Source organism: Alosa sapidissima, chromosome 4, assembly GCF_018492685.1.
Source record: "Alosa sapidissima isolate fAloSap1 chromosome 4, fAloSap1.pri, whole genome shotgun sequence".
NCBI classification, from domain to species: Eukaryota; Metazoa; Chordata; class Actinopteri; order Clupeiformes; family Clupeidae; genus Alosa; species Alosa sapidissima.
In genome coordinates this window covers 26,131,487-26,158,730 of record NC_055960.1, presented here as the reverse complement: position 1 = coordinate 26,158,730, position 27,244 = coordinate 26,131,487, and the positions used below count along the sequence as shown (strand labels likewise).

At 44.4% G+C, this 27,244-nt stretch overlaps 2 protein-coding genes across 9 annotated transcripts in view; both read left to right on the top strand.

Annotated features, from left to right (window-relative positions):
* Window positions 1–20,897, top strand: part of nckap5l (NCK-associated protein 5-like) — a 79,396-nt gene extending 58,499 nt beyond the window's left edge. For all 7 annotated transcript variants that reach the window (XM_042089691.1, XM_042089693.1, XM_042089690.1 and 4 more), the window contains 10 exons: window positions 33–101; window positions 294–332; window positions 565–684; window positions 5,216–5,308; window positions 8,985–12,163; window positions 12,453–12,588; window positions 12,866–12,944; window positions 13,680–13,967; window positions 14,502–14,650; window positions 16,799–20,897. In XM_042089691.1, the coding sequence (XP_041945625.1) occupies window positions 33–101; window positions 294–332; window positions 565–684; window positions 5,216–5,308; window positions 8,985–12,163; window positions 12,453–12,588; window positions 12,866–12,944; window positions 13,680–13,967; window positions 14,502–14,650; window positions 16,799–17,053 (4,407 nt within the window). In that variant the 3' untranslated portion in view covers window positions 17,054–20,897. The remainder of the gene's footprint in view (window positions 1–32; window positions 102–293; window positions 333–564; window positions 685–5,215; window positions 5,309–8,984; window positions 12,164–12,452; window positions 12,589–12,865; window positions 12,945–13,679; window positions 13,968–14,501; window positions 14,651–16,798) is intronic.
* A 1,158-nt stretch (window positions 20,898–22,055) lies between these two features.
* LOC121706466 (ly6/PLAUR domain-containing protein 1-like) lies at window positions 22,056–27,175 on the top strand. Of its 2 annotated transcripts, none has more exons than XM_042088227.1 (3): window positions 22,056–22,320; window positions 24,134–24,271; window positions 26,360–27,175. In XM_042088227.1, the coding sequence occupies exons 1-3, from the start codon at window positions 22,269–22,271 to the stop codon at window positions 26,605–26,607; spliced, it is 438 nt and encodes a 145-aa protein (XP_041944161.1). In that variant the 5' UTR covers window positions 22,056–22,268; the 3' UTR covers window positions 26,608–27,175. The 2 variants fall into 2 exon arrangements, with proteins under 2 accessions (XP_041944161.1, XP_041944160.1); XM_042088226.1 differs by having other exon boundaries at window positions 24,098–24,271.
* The last annotated feature ends 69 nt before the right edge of the window (window positions 27,176–27,244 follow it).

Below are 27,244 nucleotides of genomic sequence, written 5' to 3'. Positions count from 1 at the left end.
ATTTTTTCTCCCTCCCCCTTCATATTTTACAGGCTGAGAATTCGGCCCTTGCTCTCGCAAATGAAAGCCAGAGAGAGGCATATGAGAGGTGCCTGGACGAGGTAATGTGGAAATGGGGAATCTCATGCATGCTATTTATTAATGTTCAGTTCTGATTAAATCCAATCTGTCTTGACTTTGGTTGCAGTCATCTTTAAATAAAAATAATCTTTTGTGGTTTGTTTGTGTATGTATGGTTGTCATTTATTGCTGTTTGCTGATTTGTGCAACACCCTGTTTTATTTATTTTTTAGGTTGCCAACCATGTGGTACAGGCTCTTCTTAATCAAAAGGTGCAAAAGAAGGTTCAAATTATGTTACCTTGACATTTCAATTACTAGGCTCAGTTACATTATCTTGACATTTGCCTTGGTAATGATTATTTCTGTTGCTGAGCACAATGTGTTTGCACAGTATTTGTTACAATTTATTGATCAAGTAAACAATTCAAATGGTGTGTGTGTGTGTATGTGTGTGTGCTCGTGTTTGTGTGTGTGTATGTGTGTGTCTGTGCACTTGTTTCAGGACCTACGGGAGGAATGCATCAAGCTGAAAATGCGTGTCTTTGATCTAGAGAGGCAAAACAGGACGTTGACAGAGCTCTTCACACAAAAACTCCACACAAATCCTAATCCCCTTCAACAGGTAAGGTGGATTACACACACACACACACACACACACACACACACACACACATGTCTCGCTATGGTTTGTGGAAATGCAATACCAGCAACTTGAACGCTAGTGCACAATATATTCATTGATGTATTTAGGACCTACAGCGATTAGATAGCCTTTTACATAATCCTGTGCTAGCATCATTTTGTGATTGGAGATCCCATCCTTTCAAGCGATGTAGCAGAATAAGTTGATCACAAGGCACACACACACACACACACACACACCCTCTGTCGCCCTGCCAGGATCCCTAATCTCATGCGTGGCATTCATCCCACTTTTGACACCAGCGGAACAAATGTGTTACTTCAACCTGACCCATATCTGTGCCGAGCCAGACATGCTCCCACGCTTTCACTTGGGGCTGATGCGACACACACCTGTGCCAGCTCAACACAGCACCGGACAGGAATCTTATTAGTCCAGTCCAGTGTGTCCGTCAAGAGCCAACTCTAGTGGACTGCAGGTGTGTGCAAGATGCGCACCCGCACACACCCACAAGCACCTCTTGATATGATACTTGAGGTATTGTGCAAAAGCCATTTGGTTGTCACGGCGCCTGTGCAGTTGTGTCATTGTGTAAGCTGTTACGCCAATGTTTTGTAGTTGTGCGTCATCAAGGCACTGCGTGTTTGGGCTCTTCGGAAGTCGAACAGTGTGACTGCAGACGGAATTCACCAGCTGTTTTACCTCCACTCTGCCGTCCTGTGAGCCTGCTAATGAGAAAAACAACTAGGGCGAAGCTTTCATTTTTGCTCTCGTTTATTCATAAGGCAGCATCGGAGGCACTGCTTCATCTGCCTGTGAAATCAGTGTTGCCAAAGCAGCCCCTCCCCTTCCCCTCCCCCACACCCTGTTACCCTCACCACCCCCACTCACTTTCTTCTCTCCCCATGAGACGAGAAGTCCAGTGGAACTCATCACAGTGTTTGTGACTGTTGCGCATATCCCACTCTTTAATTAATTTGATAAAATGATAAAAGTGTGTGAGAGAGAGAAGGCGGGGGGGGGGAAACTCATCTTGAGCTGCTTCTCTCTCTGTTGCTGCTTTCCACTGTGTGCGCTCTCCCAATTTTGGGTCTCATCAGTCCCCAGCTCACTCCCTGAGTCATGCAGAAGAGCCGCCCGCCCGGCACTGTTCCGTGCCTGTCACGCGTGTCCTCGTTAACGGAACAAATGTTCCGAAATTAGGGAGGCCGGTTTTCGTGGGAGGGGAAATCACTGGAAAGCTCGATCACTCTGCATTAGCCTCGGAGCTGTCATGGTGATTTGGTGAGCCACCCGTTGCCACGGTGATTGTTTTTCTGGAGAGGGGATGTGTCTCTCGGTGGCGGTTATTTGTGGGTCTGCAATTCAGCGGTCCAGGCAATCAGTTATCATCGCATATGTGGCTGCCCAAGTAATCTTGTTGTTAAAAGGGAGTTTTTCCTTGCTCCTGTCATCTTAGTGTTCGCTCTTGGGGTGTCAGGCCCTGGGCTCTGTAAAGCACGTTGAGATAATTCCAGTTCTTGTTTTGGCGGTATAAAGTTATAATTGGATTGAATTGAATTTCAGTCTGTCCACTGTGCCTTCATTTTCAGCATGTGTGGGAAACATGTAACCCATAGGGCCCTATCTTAGTGATCTAAAACGTATGGTCACTGGCGAATAGCTAAAATAAATGTAGGGGTTTGTCCAGTCCACATTAGGGGTGGTTTTGTTATCAAACGTAAAAAGCACAAAGAGGTTGGTCTTATGTTTCTTAATCAATCATGGGTGTGTTTTGGGCATAACATCCTTTAAACCAATGAGAATGGCACCTGTCATTCCCTTTAACAGCAAGCAGCGCAACTTCAAACAGCGTATCAGTATTTTGATAGTCAGTGGCGCATTTGAAGGAATCTGCTTGCACGTGCGACTGTATGGAACAGGTATTCCAATAAACCATGCTTTACTAAAACCTAGCAGAGTATAGCCTACACGCATCTGCACTCGTCTATTATTTGAACTCATAGGCAAAGTGAAACTAACTTCACCGTGGTGTCATATTCAACAACAAAACAGTTATACAGTACACAATTAATTACTTTCACTATTGACTGACAATGGGTTAACATCGAAAACAGCCTGTAAAAAGCAACACCCCAATAATGTTTGAATGACTGAGTAAAAAACCTAAGGAAATTTATCCTGCAGAGGAGTTGCTGCTTTCATCTTGTGGCAGTGCGTTTTCAGCTGTGCTTCTTATGTGCCTTTTGCTATAGACCAGGAGTGCGTTCAAATTCGCAAACATAATAGGCAAACGTTTGCGAACACTCGTAGTCTGAGGAGGTAGTTCTCCGTGAACATACAGCGGAGCTGGACGTGGGCTAGACGAAGGCAACAATGCAGTTACCTTGCAATTACACCAAATTGTTCAAATTTAACTGTTCAAAGAAAACATGTTCACTACGAACGTTCACCACTGTTTGCCAAATTTGAACGCACCTCAGGTTTTTCTTGGTCAGTGTAATGCTTTTTAGATGGTGTAAGATAGTGGTTTTTAGATAATGCGCCAGACCACACCTTAGGTTGTTAATTACCACATCCCTGGGCGCATTGTGTAATAAAAGAGAAGGGCATGGCGGAAAAAACAATTTGAGTATAAGATAAGAATACGCTATGCACTGGGTTTTAGATCGCCAAGATAGGGCGCTTAATGTCATTACGTAAAGTTTGGTTGCCTGTAGTTGTGGGAAAAAATCCTTTCCATTGCCCTGTGTTCAGAACGTCCACTCATTCAGTATGCAGTACACTGTCAATAACTACTGTATATGGTGGTTGGTCACTATATATTACACATTGTGTTTTAAACTCAGGGTTAGTCATAGAGATAGACCTGAATTTCCCATTGGGGATCAATAAAGTATCTATTTATCTATCTATCTATCTGATGGAGTGCCATGTGCAGACTCCTAGATGAATCCGTGACTATAGAGACCCGGCTCTGTGATATGAGAATAAATTAGTTCGAGGTCACTGGTTATTTCTTTTAAGTGTGAGACATGTGGCCGTTCTCCATCTTTCTAGTTCACTCTCACTCTCTTCCTTGTTCCCTTGCTCCCATGTTTTTTCTCTAATGGTTTTTCTCTGTCTTTTTTGTCATTCACTGTACTCTTCTCCCAGTGGTCTACCAGGAGTTTTTCATCATCATTTCTCTTTCTTCTCTCTCTCTCTCTCTCTCTCTCTCTCTCTCTCTCTCTCTCTCTCTCTCTCCTCTTCTCCCACTCCATATTTCCCTCCCTCTGTAACATACAGTATGTGTGTTTACTGTACTCCCCTTCTCTTTCCTCTCGATCTCTACCGTGCTCCTCTCATCATCCCCTCCTCCCTCTTTCTCCTCTTCTGTTATTCAGATAGGGCACTTCTCTCTCTCTCTCTCTCTCTTTTTGTCCGTCTACACACACACTCTTATCAGTGGCATTAGTATTCCAGTGGCCTCACTTGAGAAAGAAAAGGAGGCAGAGTGTGTGTGGGGGGGGGGGGGGGGCGGGCAGAGTGTGGGGGATGGAGGTAGAGAGTGGGGGGATGGAGGTGCAGGTAGAGGTTTGAAAGGAAGAGAAATCTTGATGCCGCTTTTAATCTAAACAAATCCTGTCTGTAATTGCCAGGAGAGTGAAATGGCATTTTCTACTACCCTGAATGGAGATGGAAACTGTCCGAAACTGCCTCCACTCTCTCCATCACACTGTCATTCATGAAGTGGAGGGATGCATCTAGGACTGATGAGATAATAGCGTCCCCCCCCCCCCCCCCACACACACACACACACACACACTCCCCTATCCCCACCCTATATGCATCCATCCTCTTACTGTCCTCCTCCCGCTCTCTCTATCTGCTTTCGTTTTTATTTTCTTCTTGCATTTATTTGGTGACTGCATAAGAGTATGTGATGCTATCTTTTCAGGCCCATGCAATTTAATTACTTTAGGTCAGGAGAATTGGGCTAAAAAGTGGTTGGTGCGCCTGGGAAAATGCAATTTTTTTTGTGTATGTTAGTCAGAGTATGATGGATGGCATTGTAATCGGTGCTGTTGGTTGGTATTTGTATTTATGTGTGTGTGTGTGTGTGTGTAGTTGGCCATTTTTATTTTGTTTGAGTGTTTGTATGTCCTCCAGTGCTCAGAAGAGTTTGTTGACGCCATCTTGCCATACTTTCGCCTCGTATCCAAGTTGCCGACATTCAGTCGAACCAGTGAGAAGAAACCATCGCCTGTAGTTCATTTATGACAGCAGTGGTCTCCACAGCCTCTCCCACAGGAAGTCTGATCACAAAAGACAATGCTTTCACAAATTAAATTGCATCAAGCGCACCAACCAATTACGCTCACACACTCTCAACACCGCTCAATTTATCCTGGTCCAGATGGTCCCTTTTTAAACACTTTACCTACAACATCTTGGAAGATGTCTGCATGAGACAGATGACATGTAATTGGAGCATTTGTTTGAATAAAACTCTCAATCTCTTTTGCAGTTGCCATCGGTGACTCTTGCAGAGCACAATTTGGACGCCACTGTGACGAGCACAGAGAAGATGGTAGCGTCTCACTGCCAGGGGGAAGCCAAGGTGAGCTGTTTGTTTTGATGCTTAAGGGTACAAACGCTCAAAAATGGATACAAAGGTCTTTATTCTCCCAAGCAGCTTTGTGTTTTCCAGCTTTTGCATATATATTTCCCTTGACTGAAGTTCCATAGTGCCATAATGACAGTTGCCCACTTCAGGCGGGGTAAACCTATAGTCTGGGTGTTTCTTAAGTAAAAACCAATTTCTGTAAACACCATATTCTGCCTTTGACATTTTGGAACAAGAACGCTGGCAGAAACTAAAAAAGCGGTCTGCATAACTTCTTTTGTCAGAAAAAGACGCTAAGTCTGAACGCATCCTTACTGTCTTACTGAAAAATGGGCCTTGCAGCCGACGTCCACACAGGAGGGTGAAAATTGGTGATTGTGGTGAAAAAATTGGTGATTGTGGTGAAAAGTGCAGTTTTGTTTACAGTGCTCAAAACAAGTGATCTGGCACACTGCCAACTTTCCACAAAAACAAAACAAAAATTAACCAACAGGTTTTCAAATGAATTACCTCAGTGTGTCCTTGTCGCCACCATCCTCTATGGACATGGGCTGCAAGGCCCATCTTTCACACTGTTCTTGCATCTGGGTTGATTCAGTGCAAGGCTGAAGTGAAGCACATATCAGTCAAGGGATTTTGATTACTTGATTACAGTTTTGTGTTTAATAATAGGCCACACAGTAGGATTTTAAGTTGTGGCGCCTGAAACATGCATTTTTCTGTGCCGTTTCATCAACCGTTTCTTTTTTTTTAAATCAGTATTGATTTACTGATCAAATGATTTGGTTAATTGACTTGATTGTTGGGTTTACAGCATCAAATACTTTCATTTGAAGCTATTCATGCTACCAAGCCCGCCTTCATTCTGAAGTTTAGCGCTGTGGCTGTAATCACAGCGTGTTGGGAAGAATATAGAACTGAGCTAGAGATGCACAAAAGTACTTAATATGCTGTACATTATATAGAAAGCCTCTCATCCTAAATGTAATATGCACTGAAGATCACACCTTTTCACTCTGAAAGCTGTAGAATCTCATCTCATGGCACTGCCTCGTGCTAATATAGAGTAAAGATAAGAAGGAAGACGTTTGCTGGGTCATACTCTGGCTCCTACTGGGAAGTTACCCCTTGAAGTGATGCTGCTTTTTGAGTGGGGGACTTCTTGAGAGTCTACATCTGAGGTTTTTTTATTTGTGCTTTTGTGACAGCGTATAAGTGTTTAGTTTCTTTCAGCCGTCTGCAGACTGGCCAGAAAATGAAAAGTCTGAGAAAAAGCAGCTCTTTTAAGATCTAGTGTTCAGCCCTGTGTCTGTCTGGTTTACATTCAAACCCTGCTGCAGTAACAGATCCCAGACAATGACAAAGAGCTTGGTGATCAGATCCACACGGTTGGTGTCTCTGTTGTTGCTGTTATTGCTTTCTCCCAGCACCCCTGCACCCCAACACACACACACACACACACACACACACACACACACACACACACACACACACACACACACACACACACACACACACACACACACACACACACTTGTTTTGTTCACGTCTCCCATTCTCATTCCCATTCTCCACACACCGCTAGTCCCTTCCTATGTAATTCATGGGTATAAAATTGGCCTGTTGTTCAGTAGCTGTGGCAGAGTATCCCCCCTGGTCCACGGTGAGCACCTCTCCTTGTTGCTGTTTTCTCCCTCCTGTCCATTTTATGTGACCGAGCTGTGAGCTGCACCATAGCCTGAAGAGGAAGCGCTCTCTCCTGCTGACAAATGTCCTATAGCATCGCGAGGAGGGGACATTCAGCCCAATCATTGTGGCCCTAAAGTCCACTGATTGCTTTCTCTGAGTGGATTGGGGAACAGAGATGTCAAATTGAATATAGATTTTTTTTCTTTCCCTCAAAACCCAGAAGACACTCCATCCGTCCTTCATCTCTGTACCTCTCACCTCTGCTGTGCTAAGCAGAGTACCCTCCTCTCCCTTTCTGTCCTCTCATCTCCTAGTTTTGAAATGTATCTGAATACATAAAGCTGATTGTTTTTTCCTGTGTTATTTGTAGACCACATATTTGCAGGAAGAACTTTTAAATTGATGAAAGGGTATATTACTGTTAGATACTGTTAGAGTTAGTTTAATGAGTAAGTTTGAAGTCCGCACATCCAAATGTCTGACCTGGGAGCAGGACAAACAAACGACCAGACAAAAAAGAGAAAAAAAGTCCGCTTCAACCAGGGTTTACTGCTCCCACTTGTTTTAATTTTTTATTTTTCCGTGACGTTTCGGGTAATCGAAACGTCACGGAAAAATACAAAATTAAAACAAGTGGGAGCAGTAAACCCTGGTTGAAGCAGAGTTAGTTTAATGGCCATAGCATTTGTTAGCCCAGTCCATAAACATGAGTACAAAATAAACTCTGAATAAGCTAAACATTTTAGAGGGTAAATCTAATGCGCCACAAAGAATGGATAATAAGATGTGCCTTCATAAGCTTTTCTGCATAAACTTATAGCATGTACACAACTGAGTAAGCAGAAAAACCTCAGAAATACCTCCGTCTGCAGTTTCCCAATGTGACCCGTCTGGGACTGCATGTTGTAGTCAGCTGGGTGTTTCATCATTTCAAATGATCAATTTCATTATCTTCATGATATCTTTTATGATAATGACCACTAGAAATGGATTTGTCATATTGACGTGCTGTTTCCTTGAGGGTATGGAGGGTGGTTGAGGTTAAGCATGGGTTGCTAAGCCACAGTGGCCCGGCATCATTGTTTTAACTGTCCCCTTCACTCCACCCTTTCCCTGCCATCTGTCTTAATTCAGTAATCCCCTGTGGGCTCACAAGCCAGCGATGGCTTTTTATTTAAGATATTGGCTTCTTTTAGCGTTGGAAGGTGGGAGGAGGGCGATGCGTGAGGGCCTGAGTATGTGTGTGCATGTGTGCATGTGTGCATTTGTGTGTGTGTGTGTGTGTGTGTGTGTGTGTGTGTGTGTGTGTGCATGTGTGTGTGTGTGTGTGTGCATTTGTGTATGTGTGTTTAACAAAATTAATTGCTTCTTTAATTAAAGATAAAGCCGCCTGCTCTGGATGGACCAGCCATGTGAAACCAAAGTAACTCACCATGGTTCACTCCTGTCCTCCCCACCTCCACCCATTTCATTTACTTCCTCATGTGTGGAGGAAGAGGTCACCCTCAAAATGACTCTGTATTAATCACCAGTGAGTCTGCTCGAGTGCTGGGCAGAGGATTAGTTATCTGCAAGCCTATGTGGAAGTCTTTATAATTATCGTTCTGACACCAGCGGTAGCCCTGCCTCCCGCAAAATGTTTGTCTCTCTGTCTGTCCACCTACCCAAGCCAGACAACCTGCCTGAACTCGTAAAACCTTAAAGTCACACGGCAAAAGTCCTTGTTAAGCTCTTTATAGCTAGGTCATTTCATGCACCATATTGTCAAATTACTTTTATTTGATTCACTTTATTATGTAACCATCCAATTATTTAAAGCCTTTCTTGACTACTGAGGAATGTCTACTGTCCACTGTCCTAAGAATCAGACTACAAGAACAGATTTCCTAACACAGAGATATATGGAAGGGCACAGTGCATGGTGTATGCTTTATATATCAATATAGTCTGCTAATATGTATGTCTTATTTAACTTGTACAGAACACTGGTGATCGCACACAGAATGGTACCCCAAGCCAAGCTCGAGGCCCAGCCACCTCCATGGACGCCCTGTCTCCATTTTTCAAGAAGAAAGCACACATCCTGGAAGTTCTCCGCAAGCTGGAGGAGTCCGACCCGCTGAAGTTCCACCCGTCATCCTGCCTGGGGTCCTACCACGACATGGGCCAGACGCTGTTTCCGGGAGACTTCCCGGGGACCTCTATCTCCCGGGCGCCTCACTGCAGACACTCCAGCTCGGACTCTGACATCCACGAGTATGCCAGCGGGGAGGGGGCGCTTCAAGATGACCGCGGCCGAGGACACGGGGGCTGCCCCTCCTGCCGGCTCCTCACTCAGAAAAGCAGCCTGGACAGCCTGCTCAAGGCCACGCCGGGACACAGCGGCTCTTTCGCTGCTGCTGCCGCCATCGCTCTGCCAGTTCGAGAGGAGGGCGTCGGCGGGCAGATGTGGGTGGACAGTCACCAGCAGGGGGCAGTGGCAGGTGCTCCCGATCCGCATGTTGGCATCCTTTCCCTGGAGAGCACAAGCCATCCCTACACGCACAGCACACGGACGGACTGCAGAGCAGCGAGCGGGTCTGAGTCGGAGGCGTCTGACCGCAGCCAGGAGCCATTAGACAAGGCCAGGAGTCTGCTGCATCACAAGGACAAAGCAGTGGAGAAGTTGTCGCTTCGGAAATCCTTGTCCAGAGGTTCCGACAGCGTCCTTCAAGGTGAGGATGGAAAGCATGCGGAGACGCCACAATCTCAGAGCCCGGATCAAAGTCACGCCGACCCGGAGTGTTGCTACCTGGTGGTGGACAGTGATGCTACTGTGATGGACGAGGAATGTGAGGACGGCGAGAAGGTCTGCAACGGGGTCTATTTCTCCTCCAACGAGACGTCTGTATCCAAGAAGGTGGCCGTGGACTCCTACTCCCCGGCTCCCGTGCCGGAGAAGAACGGCTCGGCCTCCTCGCAGCCGCAGCAGCAATCCTCTGGGAAAAGCAAATTTGCACTCAGCCCCACCTCCCCGCCCTCATGCCTTAGCGAGGCCAAGCCCTCCCCGATCGCCTCCCCGTCGCGGCTGCTCAAGTTCCTCAAGATCCCCGCGATCGGGGAGCGACCTCAGACTGCTCAAGCCTTACGCCTCAGTCCTCAGCTCACTCGGAGCTCCAAGATTCCCTGCCGGAACAACAACTACGAGGTGTACCACTCGCCCGTGATGCCCCGCAAAGCCACCACCACGGAGAGGGAGAAGGTGTCCTCGTCGACGTCCTCTCCCAAAACAGACACTTACCCTGGCACGCACTCTGCGCCTACATCACCCCCAAAGCCGGACGACAACCTCTGTTCCCCTGTCCCTGTGAAGGAGGTAAGCTACAGCAGCCACTCGGCGCCCAAACCTAACCGAACCTCTAAAGGGGCACCCATTCCTTCATCCCAGTCACAGAGGAACTCACAGAAGGTACCCCACTATGAGAATGTGTCCGAGCTTGCTGCATCGAATGGTTTGCCACAGTTCATCCCCTACTCTGAAGTAGACAGAGGCACCCCAGAGAAACAACAGAGGAACACGTGCGACGACAAGTTGCTCAGTCCTCCCTCCAAGACTTCGGATTCGTCCCCAGCCACGGGTGACTCGCCCTCGGACTCCTCAGACGAGGAGGAGACTGACACGGAGAGTCCCGTGTGGCACAAACCCCACCAACACTTCAGCCTGCCATCCTCCTCGTCGTCAGCCTCCAGCAAGGCCCAGCGAGTGTCCACTTACTCCAGCATGAAGGACCGGCCACAGGAGAGAATAGCACCCGAAGTTGTTCAGCCACAGACTGTTGAGGCTGTCCAGTCGGCTCAGCCAACGACGGGCTCCAGGAAAGGAGACCAGCCCCCATCACTGCCCAAAAGGACGGTCTCCGCCAAACCCCCGAACGAGACCAGCCATCACCCTTTCAAAGAGCGCCTGGCTGCTCTCGGCAAGCTGAAGAGCAACGAGGATCTGCACCAGCCCTTGGATAAAAAAGAAGCACAGTGTATTGTGGTTAGAACACCTGCATCTTCTGCCCCTGGCAATAATGAGCGAAGTAAAACCGCAGAACGACAAGGCGACCGCAGCGTGGTTGAACATAGGCACACAAAGTATACTGATTCTTTGGATGGAAAACCTTACCCCAAGACTAGCTTAGCAGGCTACACCAAGTATCCTAGTACATGTCATGAAGTAAGCCCTAAGTCAGCAGTAGCTACAGGATCTGCCAGTAAAGGAGAATTGGAGACTTTCTCTCCAAGGGTTTATGTTGCCAAATCCGAAGGCCCAAAGATAAAAATGGGAATGTCATCGTCAACCGACCCCCCCGTTGTGATGCGTAGCTATGGAAAATGCCAAGTTCCACCAAACCACCACAGCAAGACTTCCCCAAGTCCCCAGAATAGTCCCACCAAGGTCCCGTCCAAGTCGCCCTCGAAAGCTGGCCAAGCGTCCTCCTACCCCCGAGGCATGAAGCCTGCTCATGACGACCGTGGCCAGGCTCAGAAGCACCCTGCGCGGCCAGAGGACAAGTCAAAGCTCACCGCCAGCAAGAAGAAGTTTGTACACGCTGAGAGCTTCCCCCCTCCTCCTCCTCCCAGACCTCCGGTCGAAACATCTGCCAGCACGCAGTCGCTGGAGGAGAAGAAGCCTCTGGTAGCCTCCGGCCCACAGTCAGCCATCGAGCAGAAGGTGATGCGAGGGATCGAGGAGAACATGCTGAAGCTCCAGGAGCAGGACCGCACCCAAGCTGTGGAGACCAAGCAGAAGACCTCCAACGGCATCGCCAGCTGGTTCGGCCTGAAGAAGAGCAAGCTGCCGGCCCTCAGCCGCAAGCCTGAGATGTCCAAACTCAGGCTCAACATGTCGTCGTCCTCTTCGTCCTCTGCCTCCTCCGCAGCCAACTCAAAAGCTGGCCCAAGGAAGGTGGTGGAGAGCCTGAACATCTCGAAGCTGATGGAAAAAGCAGAAGATCTCAGGAAAGCCCTTGAGGAGGAGAGGGCCTACGTGAATGGGGTGGGCGTTGGAATGCCCCTCGATCGCACTGGCAGGGGACATTCATGTGAGGTGGTGATGGACCCAGCACAGGGACAGCTCGCCCTAATGTACCGTGGAGTGACTGCTGATAACTTCATGCAGCAATTGTTAAACAGGTGAGTGGGAGTTTATATGGGATGGTTTACCAGGGCTTTAGTGCTCCTGATCATGAGATGGAAAGAGAAGCAGCATTTTTTTTTTTCTTTGCATCATGAATAAAATCTAAATTTCTAATTCAGAATTGCTTCATTAGCATGACACAGTGTTACAGTGTTGCCACGGCTAGTATTTCAAAAGGTTTCTGTTTCCCTGCAAAGTACATTTGTGACCATTGTTTGTGAAAAAAAGGTATTGCATTGTTCCAGGTTGTGAGAGAAAAAAGAATTAACATGATTCTGTCAACAGGGTGGACGACAAAGGAGCCCCCAGCTTTGGCATGGCTCACAGACGCCTCTCCTTTGACTCCAAAAGATCCCAACCCACATTCCTCCACCAGAGGAATGGCATGAGTCACACAAAGAGTCGGGATGAGATGGACAAGGTAAGGCCACTCTCTGTGTTAATTAACAATTAATAATGATTTAAATAATGAATAGATTAATGAATGCATGAATTAATGAATTAATTAATTAATTAATCATTTGTAATGTCATTTGTTAATGTTACATTTTTAGTCCCTATAGTCACAACACTCTATTTCTGTTCTTGTCACATTAATGACCATGATGATGATTAATGCATTTCTATATAATTAGTTGTCTGAAATGGTGTGAATTGTCTCTGAAATATGTTTGTTTCTTTGTTTACTCTTGGTTAAGGGGCCAGACATGGTAGGTCGTGATGAGGTCATATCTGACGAGAACCTGGCAGAATCCATGAGCTCCCAACACTTCACAGGTATCACGCTTCATTGACCATTAAATCTCCTCAACACACCCCAATAAAGTGGCCCTGACGGGCTCTCCTGGCTAGCTACACTGCTGCATCCATGGCTCATAACCTTGTGGCCCTTGGCAAAGAACACATCAGGGCCACCATCTCTTGTAAAGTTTTGACATGAATTGTAATTACGTCGGTATGGGATTGATCTCACCCCTCCAGCTCTCCCTGAAAGAGTGAATGAGGCCATACTCTGGTGATTGTTGGCTCCACATTAATTTTTACCTAGGGGGACATTTCACCTAATTCCTTCCTGGACCCGCTCCCCATTGAATATATGGAAGTTGTCTGGTTGTTTAATAAATTGAATGTAACTCCTTAAAGCCCCAGTATGCTCAGACAGCTTACACAAGGACTACGTTGTGACTAAAAATACAGATTATTCATGAATGTATCTCTCTAAGCAAGGCTTAGGTTTAATACAGGTTGTTAAATTAGATTGAAATAGGGCTTGTCATTTTCAGATTTCTTAATTCTCAAAATCACTGCAGCTTAAAAATGTATATCCCCATATGAAAAACATGTCTGTGAATTAATTTATTTGGTTCCAGTTTTGGAAGCAGTTTCTTAAACTTTCATCATTTAAAGTTTACAGCTCCTCTTATCTTGAACAATGCAATTATAGCTTTGTCATTATATCGTTTGTCGATGCCACAGTTAACATTCTCTTATCATTTGCCATATCGCTAACAGGTTCTGGAGCCTCCATGCGTACACTGGACAGTGGCATTGGGACATTCCCTCTGCCCGACTATGCCAGCAGTGCCGCAGGCAAAAGCATCCCCAAGACAAAGCCCCACGGGGAGCAGGGGTTTTCCGCTTCCCAAGGGAAACACGGACCCCTAATGAAGGTTCCACGAAAGGCGCGCACTCTGGAGAGAGAGCTGTCGTCCCTGGAGGAGGTGAACCCATCTGCGCTGTATGGCGGAGGCCTCGAGGGGAAAGGGCCCAGCATGCATCTCTCCAGCACCATCCATGAAGGCAAGCTTTGATGGAGAACTGTCATCCCTGTGCTCTTTCCTGGAATAACCCTAGGCTCATTTCATAAGATATGTCATAGCCATAGAAAGAAAGAAGGATTGCACTCAGTGCTATCATTTTACCTGTCCAGATAGTCAAACGTCCAAATACCGAGCTGTAATATGCTTTTCAGCCTTTCAGCTTATATCAAAACGTTTCATTTCCCATTTATTCACTTGCCAGATACTAGATTGCTCCACTTATCCAAACATTTACCTGATGTAATGTACAATGTATTCCATATTTTCTCTTTGGGATTGAACCAGAACACCTTCTATAAAATGAAAGAGTCCTACTGCTGCAGCACTGAATGCCAAATCCACTTTCATTCCCCTGCATTGTTACCCTGTCAGAATCATAATTAAACAGTGAAACAGCTTTTGTCCTAATTATCTCACACTACCTTAGAAATTACTGTATTTTAAATGCGTCATAGTCAGCCCCCAACAACAGACTGGCCAGTATGACTGTGATGACTGTTGCTTCATTTTGTAGACATTGATGCCTATGGGGCCCATATGCAACCCCCACCATCTAAGAACTGGACCTTCCCCAACCTGAAGGGATCAGCGGGTCCTGCAGACGTCTACATCGGTGTCCAAGGAGATCTGGAGCCATCTGGGCAAGGAACGCCATCCAGAAGGGTAAGTCATCATCCCACTTTACAGTTAGTCAGTTCATTGACGCTTTCATCTGGTGACTAAAATCACAGTGAGTACAGATTGCTTCTTAGTGCTCGTAATCCTTTGGAACCGAATTCAGTGCTTTGATGTTGCCAGCCATTTCAGCTGAAAGTTGACTCATACGTTCATCCTCCACAATACGTGAATGTGACAGTTCTATAGGCCTCAGTGTGCCCTACAAAGGCTGTAAGCACTCTATATTTTCAGTACTCACAGTTAAGTCTCTACAATCATTACAAGGCATAAGGGCAGACATACTGTCTACTTACCACCTAGTACAACTTACCACTTACCACTGACTAGTCACTGACCACTGACTTAAGGTCTAAGTACCCTCCAGCAGACAAGGCATTGCGTAATAAGGACATGGACATGCTCATTAGTGTTTCCAAAGTTTACTTGTGGTTGTTTTTGTGAGATGCTTTGGATAAAAGTGTCTAAATGAATATATGTAAATGTAAATGTTGTTAATTGTCTCTTGGGGCACACACAAATCACCCAGTCACAGTCTTTGAAATGATAGCTCTTCATCCGGTGAATCTACAGCAAACATACTAAGGAAAATGCACAATGCACTTGAATTTGTTTGGCATGAAAGCATCTGCTAGAAAAATAAATTGCATAAATATTCTGTTTTCTCTCGACTCCAAGCCAGTGCTTGTACACACATGCACATGCGCAGTCAATGTGCACGAGTCTGTTTGGTCACGTATGTGTGGACACCGTTAGCAGACCGAGCCTGCACAGGTAATCAGTAATCGGGGCTAGATGTCAGGGGTGTTCACTGTCCTTCTGTCTTGAGACGGGTGGTGCACTTGTCATGTTCTTTCGTTCACTGTATATATCTGTACATTCCGTAACGAAAGGCCTTTTTGACATACATCATTAACAAAAGGCCTGAAGTGAAAGGGCAAGTCACTTCTTGATCATCTTTTGATTTAAATTGCCCTCTGACACTCTGGAAGGATGGCAAGGATGAATCATTTTTCAGTCAGATATTGTGTGGGAGGTTGGGAATAAAACTGAAATATGCGTGGCTGCTTCACTAAACGACTTCATCTTGCTTCATCCATGAACACAAAAAAGGGTTATTTTGTGAATACGAGAGGAGTAATCTGACCCATTCACCCACACCTGTGAAATGCATGCACGTACACACAGACACCCACAAACCACATACATAAACACATGCAATTCCTCAAACGTGTTCTGCACAGACTAGTCACAGCCTGAGCCCACGAGAAGGAGATATTCTGAGATGTGTATTCATCCACAGACTAGCACATCCAATGAAGTCATTAGCATGCACCATTCACATTGTGTCTGCGTGGTAGCAGCCCTCTCCTAGAGCATCACTTATCACTTCTCATGTCACACCTTTCCCTGGATGGTGCAGTCACACCTGTGACTAAGCGAGCAGAAGATGGGAAAATGCAAGTGGGAGAAGGAGAGAGAAAAGAGTGAGAGAGCGAGAGAGAGCGATAGACAGAGAGAGAGAGAGAGAGAGAGAGAGAGAGAGAATATGTAGCTAGAGATGACACTCATTGCCAAGAACTTTCTGACAAGCCAGAACAGGTGTTGCCATGGAAATTATTCAAAAAAAGTGCTGTATCTATTGACTACGCTTCCAGCTCTCCTCTCTCTCCTCCCCTTCCCTGGCTGTTTGTTTCTGAACTTGATACAAGATAAAGGAGGGACTAAGGAGAATGGAGGTTTTTGTTCAAGGTCAATGTCTCTTTTATGTCCTGTCATGCTTTAAAGGTCTTTCTTTCAGACATGATATAAAGCACTTACCCCAATTGTGAAACTACCCATAAACTGGCCATTTCTGAAGGAAGTGTGAATCTTCCAAATATGACTCCATTTTTTAAATATAAATTACTAGTATCTGGCCGTATTTCTGGCAGTAATTCTAATTTCTGGCAGTATTTCTAATTATTGGACCTTTGACCAGGTCTGTAGACCCACACGCAATTGTACTTTTAAATTGACTGTGCATATATGAGTAGACATACTGTACATGTATAGAAACATACACCATGCATGTATATTACTGTATTAAAGTAGTATGTATTAGCCAGTGTATGATGTGTCTGTGTGTTGTTCCAGAAACAGGCCGTGCCTCAGGGACCCAGAGAGGTGGATCCCAGCAGTCTCCCATTGGCCCCCCAAATGGGGCTGAGCCGGAGGGGGAAGAGCCGTATCCCGGGGGGGCCGGAGGTGAGCAAGGAGGGCGGACTGGAGCTGGTCAAGGAGCGACCGGACGACATCCTTTCCCCGAGCCGGCCGCAGGCCCTGGAGACGCCGGAGTCCCTGAGTGACTCGCTCTACGACAGCCTCTCGTCCTGTGGCAGCCAAGGCTAAGAGCTCATGCCACTCCCCACCCCTCATCCACCACACTCTCTCCTGGGGCTGCCTTACTAGGCTGTTGAGAGCTGTGAGAGTTGGAGGGGGGAGAGATGGAGGTCATGACTGGTCCCCGTTCAGCTGTTGTGTGGCAAATTTCCTTGGGATTCTAGAGATGAATGAATGACTGAATGGACAGAGAGAAAGGGTCTTAATTAATAGCAATTAATAGGCCCTGCCATGGATCAATTTGGACAGCATTTCACTTGTAAGGCTGGGACATACTTTCATCAGTAAACTCTCACTGGGCTCAGTGTTCACTAGGGTCAAGGGTCAAAGGTCAAAGTTCATCTCACTAAAATTTTGTGTCTGAGCTTTCATATAGTTTCATGCATGGTGGACCAGTCCCAGCCAAGTTCTGCATCTTGTAGTAATCCACAGTGTTCACTCTGCCATAATGTGCATGGCATTCAGCAGGTTGTCAGTGAGCTTGTTCGCTTTCACCAGAACTTATGCCCTTTTCGTTAGCACTCTACATTAGTCAAGCGCAAGTCATCTCCACATGAGCTATGTCCCAGCCTTGCGATTACAAGTGGAAAACATGAGGGGATGGACTGATTCCAGTTCAGCTCACGTATCTCTCTGAGGGGAATGGGGCTGGAGAGAAGGTGGAGGAGGCGTTGTGGAGTGAGTAGTCTAGTTTATCTGTGATGTCAACTCATGCCTTCTGAGGTGACTGTGGGTGGATGGGTGAGTGCCCCCTCTCCCCCTCCAATGGCCCACAACACAACACCACTGTGTGTGGATGGTCTGTGACATAACCCACTCTCTGCCCACATGCCCACACACACACACACACACACACACACACACACACACACACACAAGCCTACTCTCTTCCCGCACACACACACACACACAAGTCCACTCTCTGCTGGACTGCTGAGCTAATGTTGACGCTGACACTGAAACTCAAAAGAAAAGACGGAGCACTCCCGCTGAACAGCGCGACCCGAAAACACTCACTCCTCAGGGGGCCAGATGGACAGAAATACATACACACACACACACACACACACACGTGACCTTCAACTCACCCTAGCTTATATAAGCACCACAAACAGCAACACACCTACACATGCAAGCACACACAAACAAACAAATATACATGCATAGACGATACTCAAACGGACAAGATGCCATAGCTGCAGAAAAAACAAACTGACAAACCATACATCTTTTGGACAGCAGTGCACCTTCCACAGCTGTGGGAAGCATCACTTGCATAATAGACAGCCTTGGTCCTTGTCATCTTGTTCCTATAATGATCAACTGTGTGTGAGTCTACCACAAAGCTGTGTAGTGTTATGTTTAGTCGTAAGAAATTTGACTGCCAACAATTAAAAATGCTAAAATTTGTGCTCATACGCTTTTAAAAACAAATCAAGTCTTTTAACGTTTTATGACCCGTCACTCAGTTACTTTAGTATCTTGGCATTTAACATTCGCCTCGGTGATCAAATGCTTGAGACTGTAACGAGTACAGAGTGCTGGACCCAAACTGTGAAGAATAGGATCTATTGGAAACTGATCACGACCAATCAAAGACTAAACTTAAATTCCTAATCATGAACATTTTAGATCTAAGAAGCACTAAAGTTGTTCTGTCTGGAATGACTCGTCCTACCATAAGACATGTGGCTGTATACTAAGACTTACTAATTAACGCCAAAAAGGCTCCCAGCAGACCTGGATACCAGTAAGAGCAGCAAACCTATTGGCCAGGACAGTGAGCTTTCGATCTACTCTTTGATCTAATGCTCACTGGAGGTGCCAATTCCAGCAAACATGTACCGTAAGCACAAAAGCAACTAGGGTCTATATAGCAATGCTCAACACATTGATTCAACCCTAAAGGAAACGTTGGACACTTCAATGTCTGTTTGGAATAAAGGCATTTAGAGATTTCTGTAGCTTGGCATTGTGCGGAAAACTAGCAAAGCCCAAAATAAAAATATATCCAAGAAATGTTCTCACCAGTTTAGTTTTTAGGTTATGTATCTAGTCATCAATAATCAAATATGAGCACAGGGATTGTAAATGTGTTTCTAAGATATCATACGACCTATGAGATAACAGCTTGCGGTAAAAGCTGCATTCATGGACAAAACACTGATTAGCAATATTGGTGTTTGTATAGATGAATAGTGATTTTGATGTACAGTTTAAGCAAAGAAAAAAGTCATTTGTGGGCTTTGTCAAAGAGGCAGGCATTCGAGCACCACAGACGTAACTGAGATGAGCCACAAAGATCTTTATGATAGTCCCTGTGACGCATAAGGACTTCGCTAGTACTTGTAACCCCTGAGTAAAATCTGTGATTTTTCCGCTTCTGAAAAATATGAGCAGATATACTAAACTACCACATCCACGTGCTTCCAGTGGCTTTTCGTCTCATTAACTGTTATGTGAAAAGTTTTGATATCCGCGCACAGCAGAGACAGGGGTCTGTACAGTTTTGCCTACTTGTTCACTAGGATCCCTTGTCTGTCCGCCCCTTGTTCCCTTGATATGAAGAGGACTGTAATGATACAGTAGGACAAATCCAGAGGTGACTGTTATTAGATCCTTCTCAAGAAAAGTTTCCTTTTATCCACTCTGGCTTCACTATTGCTTTTTCCACATGGATTGTCTTCCAAGACAGCCTCTGCCGATCTCCATACCTTCAGCTCATCTAGAAGTGTTAAATGGAGGGCAGGAGGTGTTACACTCCAGAATCATCCAAACTAATTTGATCAGCTGTGGTATATAGACCCCACATGACAAAAATGTTCATTTTCATATGTGTCCAGAATGAAAGTAACATAGACAGTGGTAGCATTTCATTCCATTTTAGAACATCTCTAACCACTTTGTCTAGAAACACCTCCTGTCTCTGCATAATGTTTGTTAAAATGAACAGGGTGGCAAAAACCAGGAGGGGGCAAAAGGCCCAATATACAGCCCTGTGGTCAAAGCATTAATCTCAGGGGGGCAGTTGTCCCAGAGAGCCCCCTAATTCCTTATCAACTCATCATTAAGATCTCTTTCAGCTTTCTTGGACTGCTCCTCATTTTGTCTTCATAAACTGCTTGTAACCTTTAGAATCTGTGTGTAGCCACTTCCAGCCTCTCTGATGCCATAAATGTGTTCCCCCGAGCTTTCATAACCTGTCCTTAGACTAAAGAGGCTAAAGCTGTCTTTTAGGCCTCACCATCTTCTTCTTCGTCCATTCATGTAGCCTTTGTTTTTTAATAGAGTGAGAGGTGTCTTTGCAATACCATGTCACCATGATAGCACTGACCTGGACTATGCGGTATATCATATGTTTGCCATACCTTTCTTTTCATTTTGTTTCCTTTTTGGACTTGTGACTCAGATCACAATGATATGGGGTGGTTGCAGCTTTTTATATTTATTTACTTTATTTATTTTTTTGCAGAATTATACTAGCATAAAACTGTTTTATTGTTGTCATTGTTGTTGTCGTTCCTGTTATTGTTAATGGTGTTGCTGTTATAAGCATTTTTATTCTTACTGTTATTTTTTTACGCTTTGATTTCTAATGCTTCATTCTGTTGAATGAAGTTTTTTTTTCCTAGCAAGGTTTGTCTTCTTTGTGTATGAATCTAACCAGAATATTCTCATTTGGATTTATTTTGTCTTGTAAATAGTATTCCAAGGTGCTATGTACATAGCATTTCCACCAGAAATCAAATGAAGCCATAAACAGCAATGTATTTTAAGGCAGTGAAATCATGAAGATAAAAAATGTTAATTTATGGCTCAATTGAAAACCCAAGAAATAAACCCTTTCTCTCAAGTTCATGTGTCCCTTTGATTATACATTTATTTCATCCTAAAGAAAGAATGAATGAAAAGAAAAGTTTCTGTCGTAGCCATGGTAACTATCAAAATGAACATGAACCATAAGATGCATTTGAATTTAATTAAGAAAGCTGATTCAACATTTTCTTTTTATTTCTTCAGTGTCAAGAATAATGACTAATAAAATGCCATGATAAAATGTCTCACCATGGTACAAAACTATCACACATTCTTTTGAAGTAAGCTTCTCTGACTCTCTGGATGTGCCACAGACTAGAGTCATTTTTCAAAAGATTAGTAGGGACATGCATTACATTCTGAATGCTATAACCTTGTACTGTGTGTGCTTGCTATTGTGTAAGTGCTACATGTGTGTAGAGGCGTGTGGTTTGAGTATAGCCCCTGACATTCACTGGCATTGCCTCTGTCAAGAGCCCTATCTCTATTGTCTTAGCTCTCTCTAAACGTGTCCTCCTTCGTCTGAAATGACAGATTTCTGTGTGCCAGGTCCATTATGGTTTCACACCTACATCAGCTTGTGCTCACCACGCCAAGCACATCTCATACAATATGGACTGTCCTTGTGAAGAACAAATGAATTCATCTCAAACAAAATTCGAAAGAGAATATTTCACTTTTTGCAGCATTTGGGTTGAAGGAGCCTTTGTGGTACATGACTTAAAAAAATGATTTGCATTTTGTCAAATTATGAGTAAACTAAGAAGGAGTGTCTAATAGACATTAAGAAACTCAGTTTACTAAAAAAAATATTCATTAGATTCCTGCAGGATGTTGATGGATAAAAACAGTCCACTAATCATAACACAGACTAACACTGTCAAATCTACTCTGTGAATGTTATGCCTAACCTTACCTAAACCTAAACACTAAGGATAAATCAAATCCTTTTGGAAATATTAGGCTGATAAAGTGTTAACAGATGACTCCTTATCTGGTTATGATAAGCCATTATGATGAAATGGAATCCAATTCATATTAGTTAACGAGGCAATTTTGAATTTTGATTTTGAACTTAAGGCCCACATATATGCAACTCCCTGCAATGTTTCAAAACAGTGTCTGTAAGGGTAATGAATTACAACGCGCATTACTGCTTCACGGCTGTAGAGCGTGAGGATAGCGATTGAGTGTGTCTACGCACAGCTACAGTGTGCATCATGAACTGCGAGGGCATAGCCACGTACAAGTTTACACAGTGTTCTCTGGAGAGCAAAGTTGTCTGCTGACAGATGTTCTTCTGTGCCTCGATGGTCATGACTTAAAATCTAAACGTCTTTTTTTTTTACCTTTTTGACTGATAACAAACCAGTGAGAACGGGATATTATTGGATGGAGTTGGTCGAAAATGCGATCGTTTGTTCTCCTCGCCTGTTTGTGTGGATGCGTCTTGAGCTCAGGTAAAGGCACATTTTTTTGGTCAATGGTATGTCTTTTTCCCCCTAAATGTTGGTTTTGATTTTGTTCATAAATAGCGACTCTCTTGTGTTTTGGACATCTAGTACTGCCTTTGTCTTTTCTTGTACAAGACTGCGCAATTACGCAGATGATTAATATAGTTTTGATTGCTATTTTATCAGTTGGTCGATTTAAATCAATGAGCAATCAATGTTGATTTGAAGTCAACACGCACACGAATCTGTACTATTCAATTCATTTTAGGCTATTCGATCTTTGTTCAATTCCTTCGCAACTCCTCAAAAGAGATGTTTCAATGGGCATGCTTTTACGCACCGCCTTCCACATTCGTAAACACATATTCTATACTATTGATTCAGCTGGCATCAGTTCAGGTAATACTGTAAGTACTTTGTAGCTATGTTGTCTAAATTAAGTAATGTTATGATTTCTATTCGCCTCTAAAAGGAACACGTCAGTCGGAACACTCACTATAACAGCAGGCAAGAGCAGGGCGTAAAGTGTTTTTTAACACCTTACAACTACAGACATACTGTTTGACTGTTCAACAGACTTTCTAGATAAATTAGAATCAGCGCTGCGCGGTCACGTCCTAAACATTTATTTAAAATCAATATGGTAAAATTGTCTAGTTGTTTATTAAACAGACATCTCTCTATCCACGGAGGTTTCTGCACACTGCCTTGGAACCAGATCGAAAAGTTAAAGGACAGAGATCGATGCCACTGAATCAGAGAGAGGTGGCATTTCTGATCAATGACAAGCGGTCTGGTGAATCCCAAACATCCACTGAGCCTATTCGATGTCAACATGTGCGGCAGATTCACTGATAACCAATTTAGTGATTAGGCCGCACTGCAGCTATAGAAAAAAGATGCTTTTTCAAAGCGGTCCTCTATGGATGCTGTCTCGGTCGCTATAATGCGTCGTGTCTTACGCCCCCTCAGTCGGTGAGGCATCAGATATTTTTATTCTGCTGATGAGCAATTCTATGGATGCAGACTATAACAAAACCCTGACGATGAATGGACCACAAGAGTCAGACCAAATCTAGCTGTGCTGTCATGACCCCCGCACTCACGCACGCACGCACACACGCTCACACGCACACACACACAGACAGAGAGAGAGAGAGAGAGAGAGAGAGAGAGAGAGAGTTACCCAATTATCTAGGGTCCATAGACTGTAGTAAAATAGTGTGGTGCATATCATATTTAGGAGGTTTTAATAATCAAAGTAATGCTCAATAAATACCTCTAGATTAGATTTAGTTACCCTGAGTTGTTTTACCCTACTGCACTGTAGCTACCCTGCTTTAAAACTTATACTCTGAATGGTATGTGCTTGTGTTGATGTTATGAATATATGACTATAGAGATCATTTGCTTGACTTGTCAAAGCATGGAAAACACATAAAACATTGTTATGTATGTATTTAATTTATTAAACTATATTTTCCCAGTATAAGAAGTCATCAGCATTTTTGATGAAGAGTTCTTTGGGAAAGTCTATATTTGATCAATTTGACTACTGGAAATCACCTGTTTACAGTCCATGGGTCGTTGGTGTTTGGACTTTTCAACTTTTTTTCATATAGATCATGGAGCATTTTCAATACCAAGAAAAAAAGTTGAAAAGTCCAAACTAAAACCTTGAGTTTTTCAACATCAACGACCCAACAAGCTCTTTGTCTAGTGTGTGTGTGTGTGTGTGTGTTTGGCCGAGAGTAACACCAACCTTTCGGGTGCTGTGTGGAAGGCGTCCCAGTGTGTGAGCGTTGTGTGTGTGTCTCAGTCTGGCCAATACAGATGCAATGCTACCATTGTGAGGAGAGTCTGCTGGACAACGACTGCTCCTCACCAAAGTTCATCGTCAACTGCACGGCCAACATCCAAAATTCCTGTCAGAAGGAGGTGATCCACAGCCAGGATGGTAGGCTCCGGAACAGACATGTGCATGCGTACTCAGCCCACACAAATCTGATAACTTCCTTGTAGGATAACATGAAAACAGCAAAAAGAAATAGAGCATGATATTGTAGGCAGGGCATAGCAATGGGAGAAACGCTGAAAAGGAGCCAAGAAATGGAACAGGGGCTCAGCAAAATGGCAGGGAGTGTACATTTCTTTGATGGTTGAGGTTTTTAAGATTGCTTGCTTCATCCCTGTCTGTCAGTTAGTTATGAACATGAACATGAATGTTATTTATCGCGTCCCAATTAAATTTTCTGAAAAGAAATAAATTGAGATGTGAAGTAGGGATCAACGGAGCTATTGTGTTGTGTAACCCACTTCAAAATTAAAATCTCTTTGATAACACTTACAAACACCTTAGAAGGTTTTCAAATAAAGGTTTCGTATGTCTTAAGGGAAAGCCAATAATGGATTGAACTCATTAATTGTCATTCCCTAAAGGGTTGTTGGCGATGTGATGCAGTCTTTCACATCATCTTGCTGCCAATAGTAACATCAATAGTAGCGTCTTGTAACACTTCCAGGTAAAACTTTGTCAGGTTATAGATGCTTGAGATCAAAGTTAGCATTGTTTCATTGTGTGTCTACAAAGACCACCATTTTGGCATTATTTGTAAAACATTGTCCCCTCCTTCTTTGCTTGAATGCAAAGGGCAGCCGTGGGCCTACTGGTTAGCACTTCGGGCCTGTAACTGGAGGGTTGCTAGTTCGAACCCCGACCAGTAGGCACGGCTGAAGTGCCCTTGAGTAAGGCACCTAACCCCTCACTGCTCCCCGAGCGCCGCTGTTGATGCAGGCAGCTCACTGCGCTGGGATTAGTGTATGCTTCACCTCACTGTGTGTACACTGTGTGTTGTGTATGTTTCACTAATTCACGGATTGGGATAAATGCAGAGACCAAATATCCCTCACGGGATCAAAAGAGTATATATATACTATACTGAATTAGTTCTGGCAACACCTTTTAACATGAGAGAGGGACAGATGTGGAGTGAGTTCAGGAAATTACCTCAGGTCAGACTCCAACCTGACTCCCAGTATCACTTCCATGTTAAATCAGGCCTAAACCATTTACCATGTTTACGAAACAGTTACAAGTTAAAACCTGTTACGAGACAGTGTACCGCCCAAACCTACATAACCTTGTTTGTCTTTACTACCTTCTAGCTGCAGTGTATATCCTTAGCAATAAGTAGATGCAGCATATTGGGTCTTGAGATATCCACAAGAATCCATAGAAATAGATTCTGATATTGTTTTATCCAATATAACTTGTGCAGATGTGTACAGTAGTCCATCTTATACACACCCATTACACCGACAAAGAAATGCAAAAGACTTATGTGTAATTATTCCATATTTTCTGTAGTCATTCTACATCAGAACCCCTGACATCAAAATACCAATACTAAAACTTCAGAGTGTTACCTTTCATTTGAGGCCATGATTATTCTTCTACATCAAGGGGTTCATATACAGTAAGCATTTTATTGTTAGCATGCATTTTGGGTAACCAAAAGTCCTATGGGGAGTCTCCATATTTTTTTTTTTTGCAAAACGCATGAACCTTCCTTTACAAATAATCGTGTAAGCTACTCATCTTTTCTTCTATATTGATTTAATTTTACACACAGCTTCACAAGACCTGGTGCTAGGGCTCAGTTGTGTTTGAAGTGATTCGTGACTTTTAGAGGGCTGAAATGTGGTTAGTTCAAAGATGTTTGTAACCCGGTAGAAAGAAAAAACAATATTCTAGCCTCTGTAACTCTGTGCCAGTACATCACGCATTAATTCTGATTGTTTCCCAAGGAACTACAGGGTCTCAGCTTTCTACAGAGGTCAGGCATTTGATGGTAGGCCAAAATAGGTGGGAACAGTGCCCTCTGAACTAGGCATAATGCATTGTCAGGGGGGAAAGCCTAGAAATGGCCCACCCCAGATGAAGTTAAAACTGTGTTTTGTGCTTGAAATCAAAGTTCTCATTGTTTCATTGCCATGTAACACAATGTTGTCCCCTTCTTCCCTGATTGCTGTCTCTCTCTGGCAGGAGTGGTCACCTACCGTAAGCAGTGTGCGTCCTACAGCACGTGTCTGATCACCTCTGCTGGGTATCAGTCCTTCTGCAGCCCGGGGCGCCGGGGTTCCATCTGCATCACCTGCTGCAACACGCCGCTGTGTAATGGCCCGCGGCCCCCCCGCTACAACCCCGCGCCACGCCACGGGCCGCCCGCTCCCAGCGTCCTGCTGCCGCTGGCCGCCGCCATGGCCGCACTGCCCCCCCTCTTCCTACTGTGAGGCCAACTGGCTGACTGCAAAGCCACGGCTACACTAGTTTTCTCTGTGCTTGTCAAGAAAAGGCAGACGAAAGAAAACCACACACATGCTCTCTATCTCTCTCTCACACACACAACAAAAAAATTCTGTTCCTGTTCTGAAATGTCTTTTGAAACTCCTGTGTTGTCTTATCAGATCAAGCTTTTTGGAAGCCAGTCCTGTGGGAAAATAACAGAGATTTGACAGAATCTGTTTTGCCGGAAACATTTTGACACCATTGGAGTTTTGGGGGGACGGGGAAAATGCAACCCACTGGAAGCCATTTTCACACTGTAGCTTACTTTGTCTCAAGACTACACCACGGTGGCAAAGACATGCTTTTCACTTTTCCAGCACTTGTTTGAATGGCCAGGGACAAAAAAACAGTACATTCTATACGTTTCTCACTCATTCATTCACACTAAATGTGTCAGAAGCCTCTACTTCAGGACGTATGTTCCCTCGTTATGCTCTGTATATCACTTAAAGCAACACCAAAGAGTTTTGTGTACCTTAAAATAATGTTTACAAAATCGTTTCAGTGGTTCATCAACTCCTAACAGGGTGAACTGCACTTCTGCATTCGCTTCGCGGCCCTCTATCAGCTATAACCACACTA

Bases quoted from the DNA above. Each gene is read 5' to 3' on its own strand.
- LOC121706466 (XM_042088226.1), top strand. From the start codon at position 22,269: ATGCGATCGTTTGTTCTCCTCGCCTGTTTGTGTGGATGCGTCTTGAGC. The intron at 22,321-24,097 runs GTAAAGGCACAT...GCTGTGTGGAAG, and splicing joins TGGATGCGTCTTGAGCTCAG to GCGTCCCAGTGTGTGAGCGT. The intron at 24,272-26,359 runs GTAGGCTCCGGA...TCTCTCTGGCAG, and splicing joins GGTGATCCACAGCCAGGATG to GAGTGGTCACCTACCGTAAG.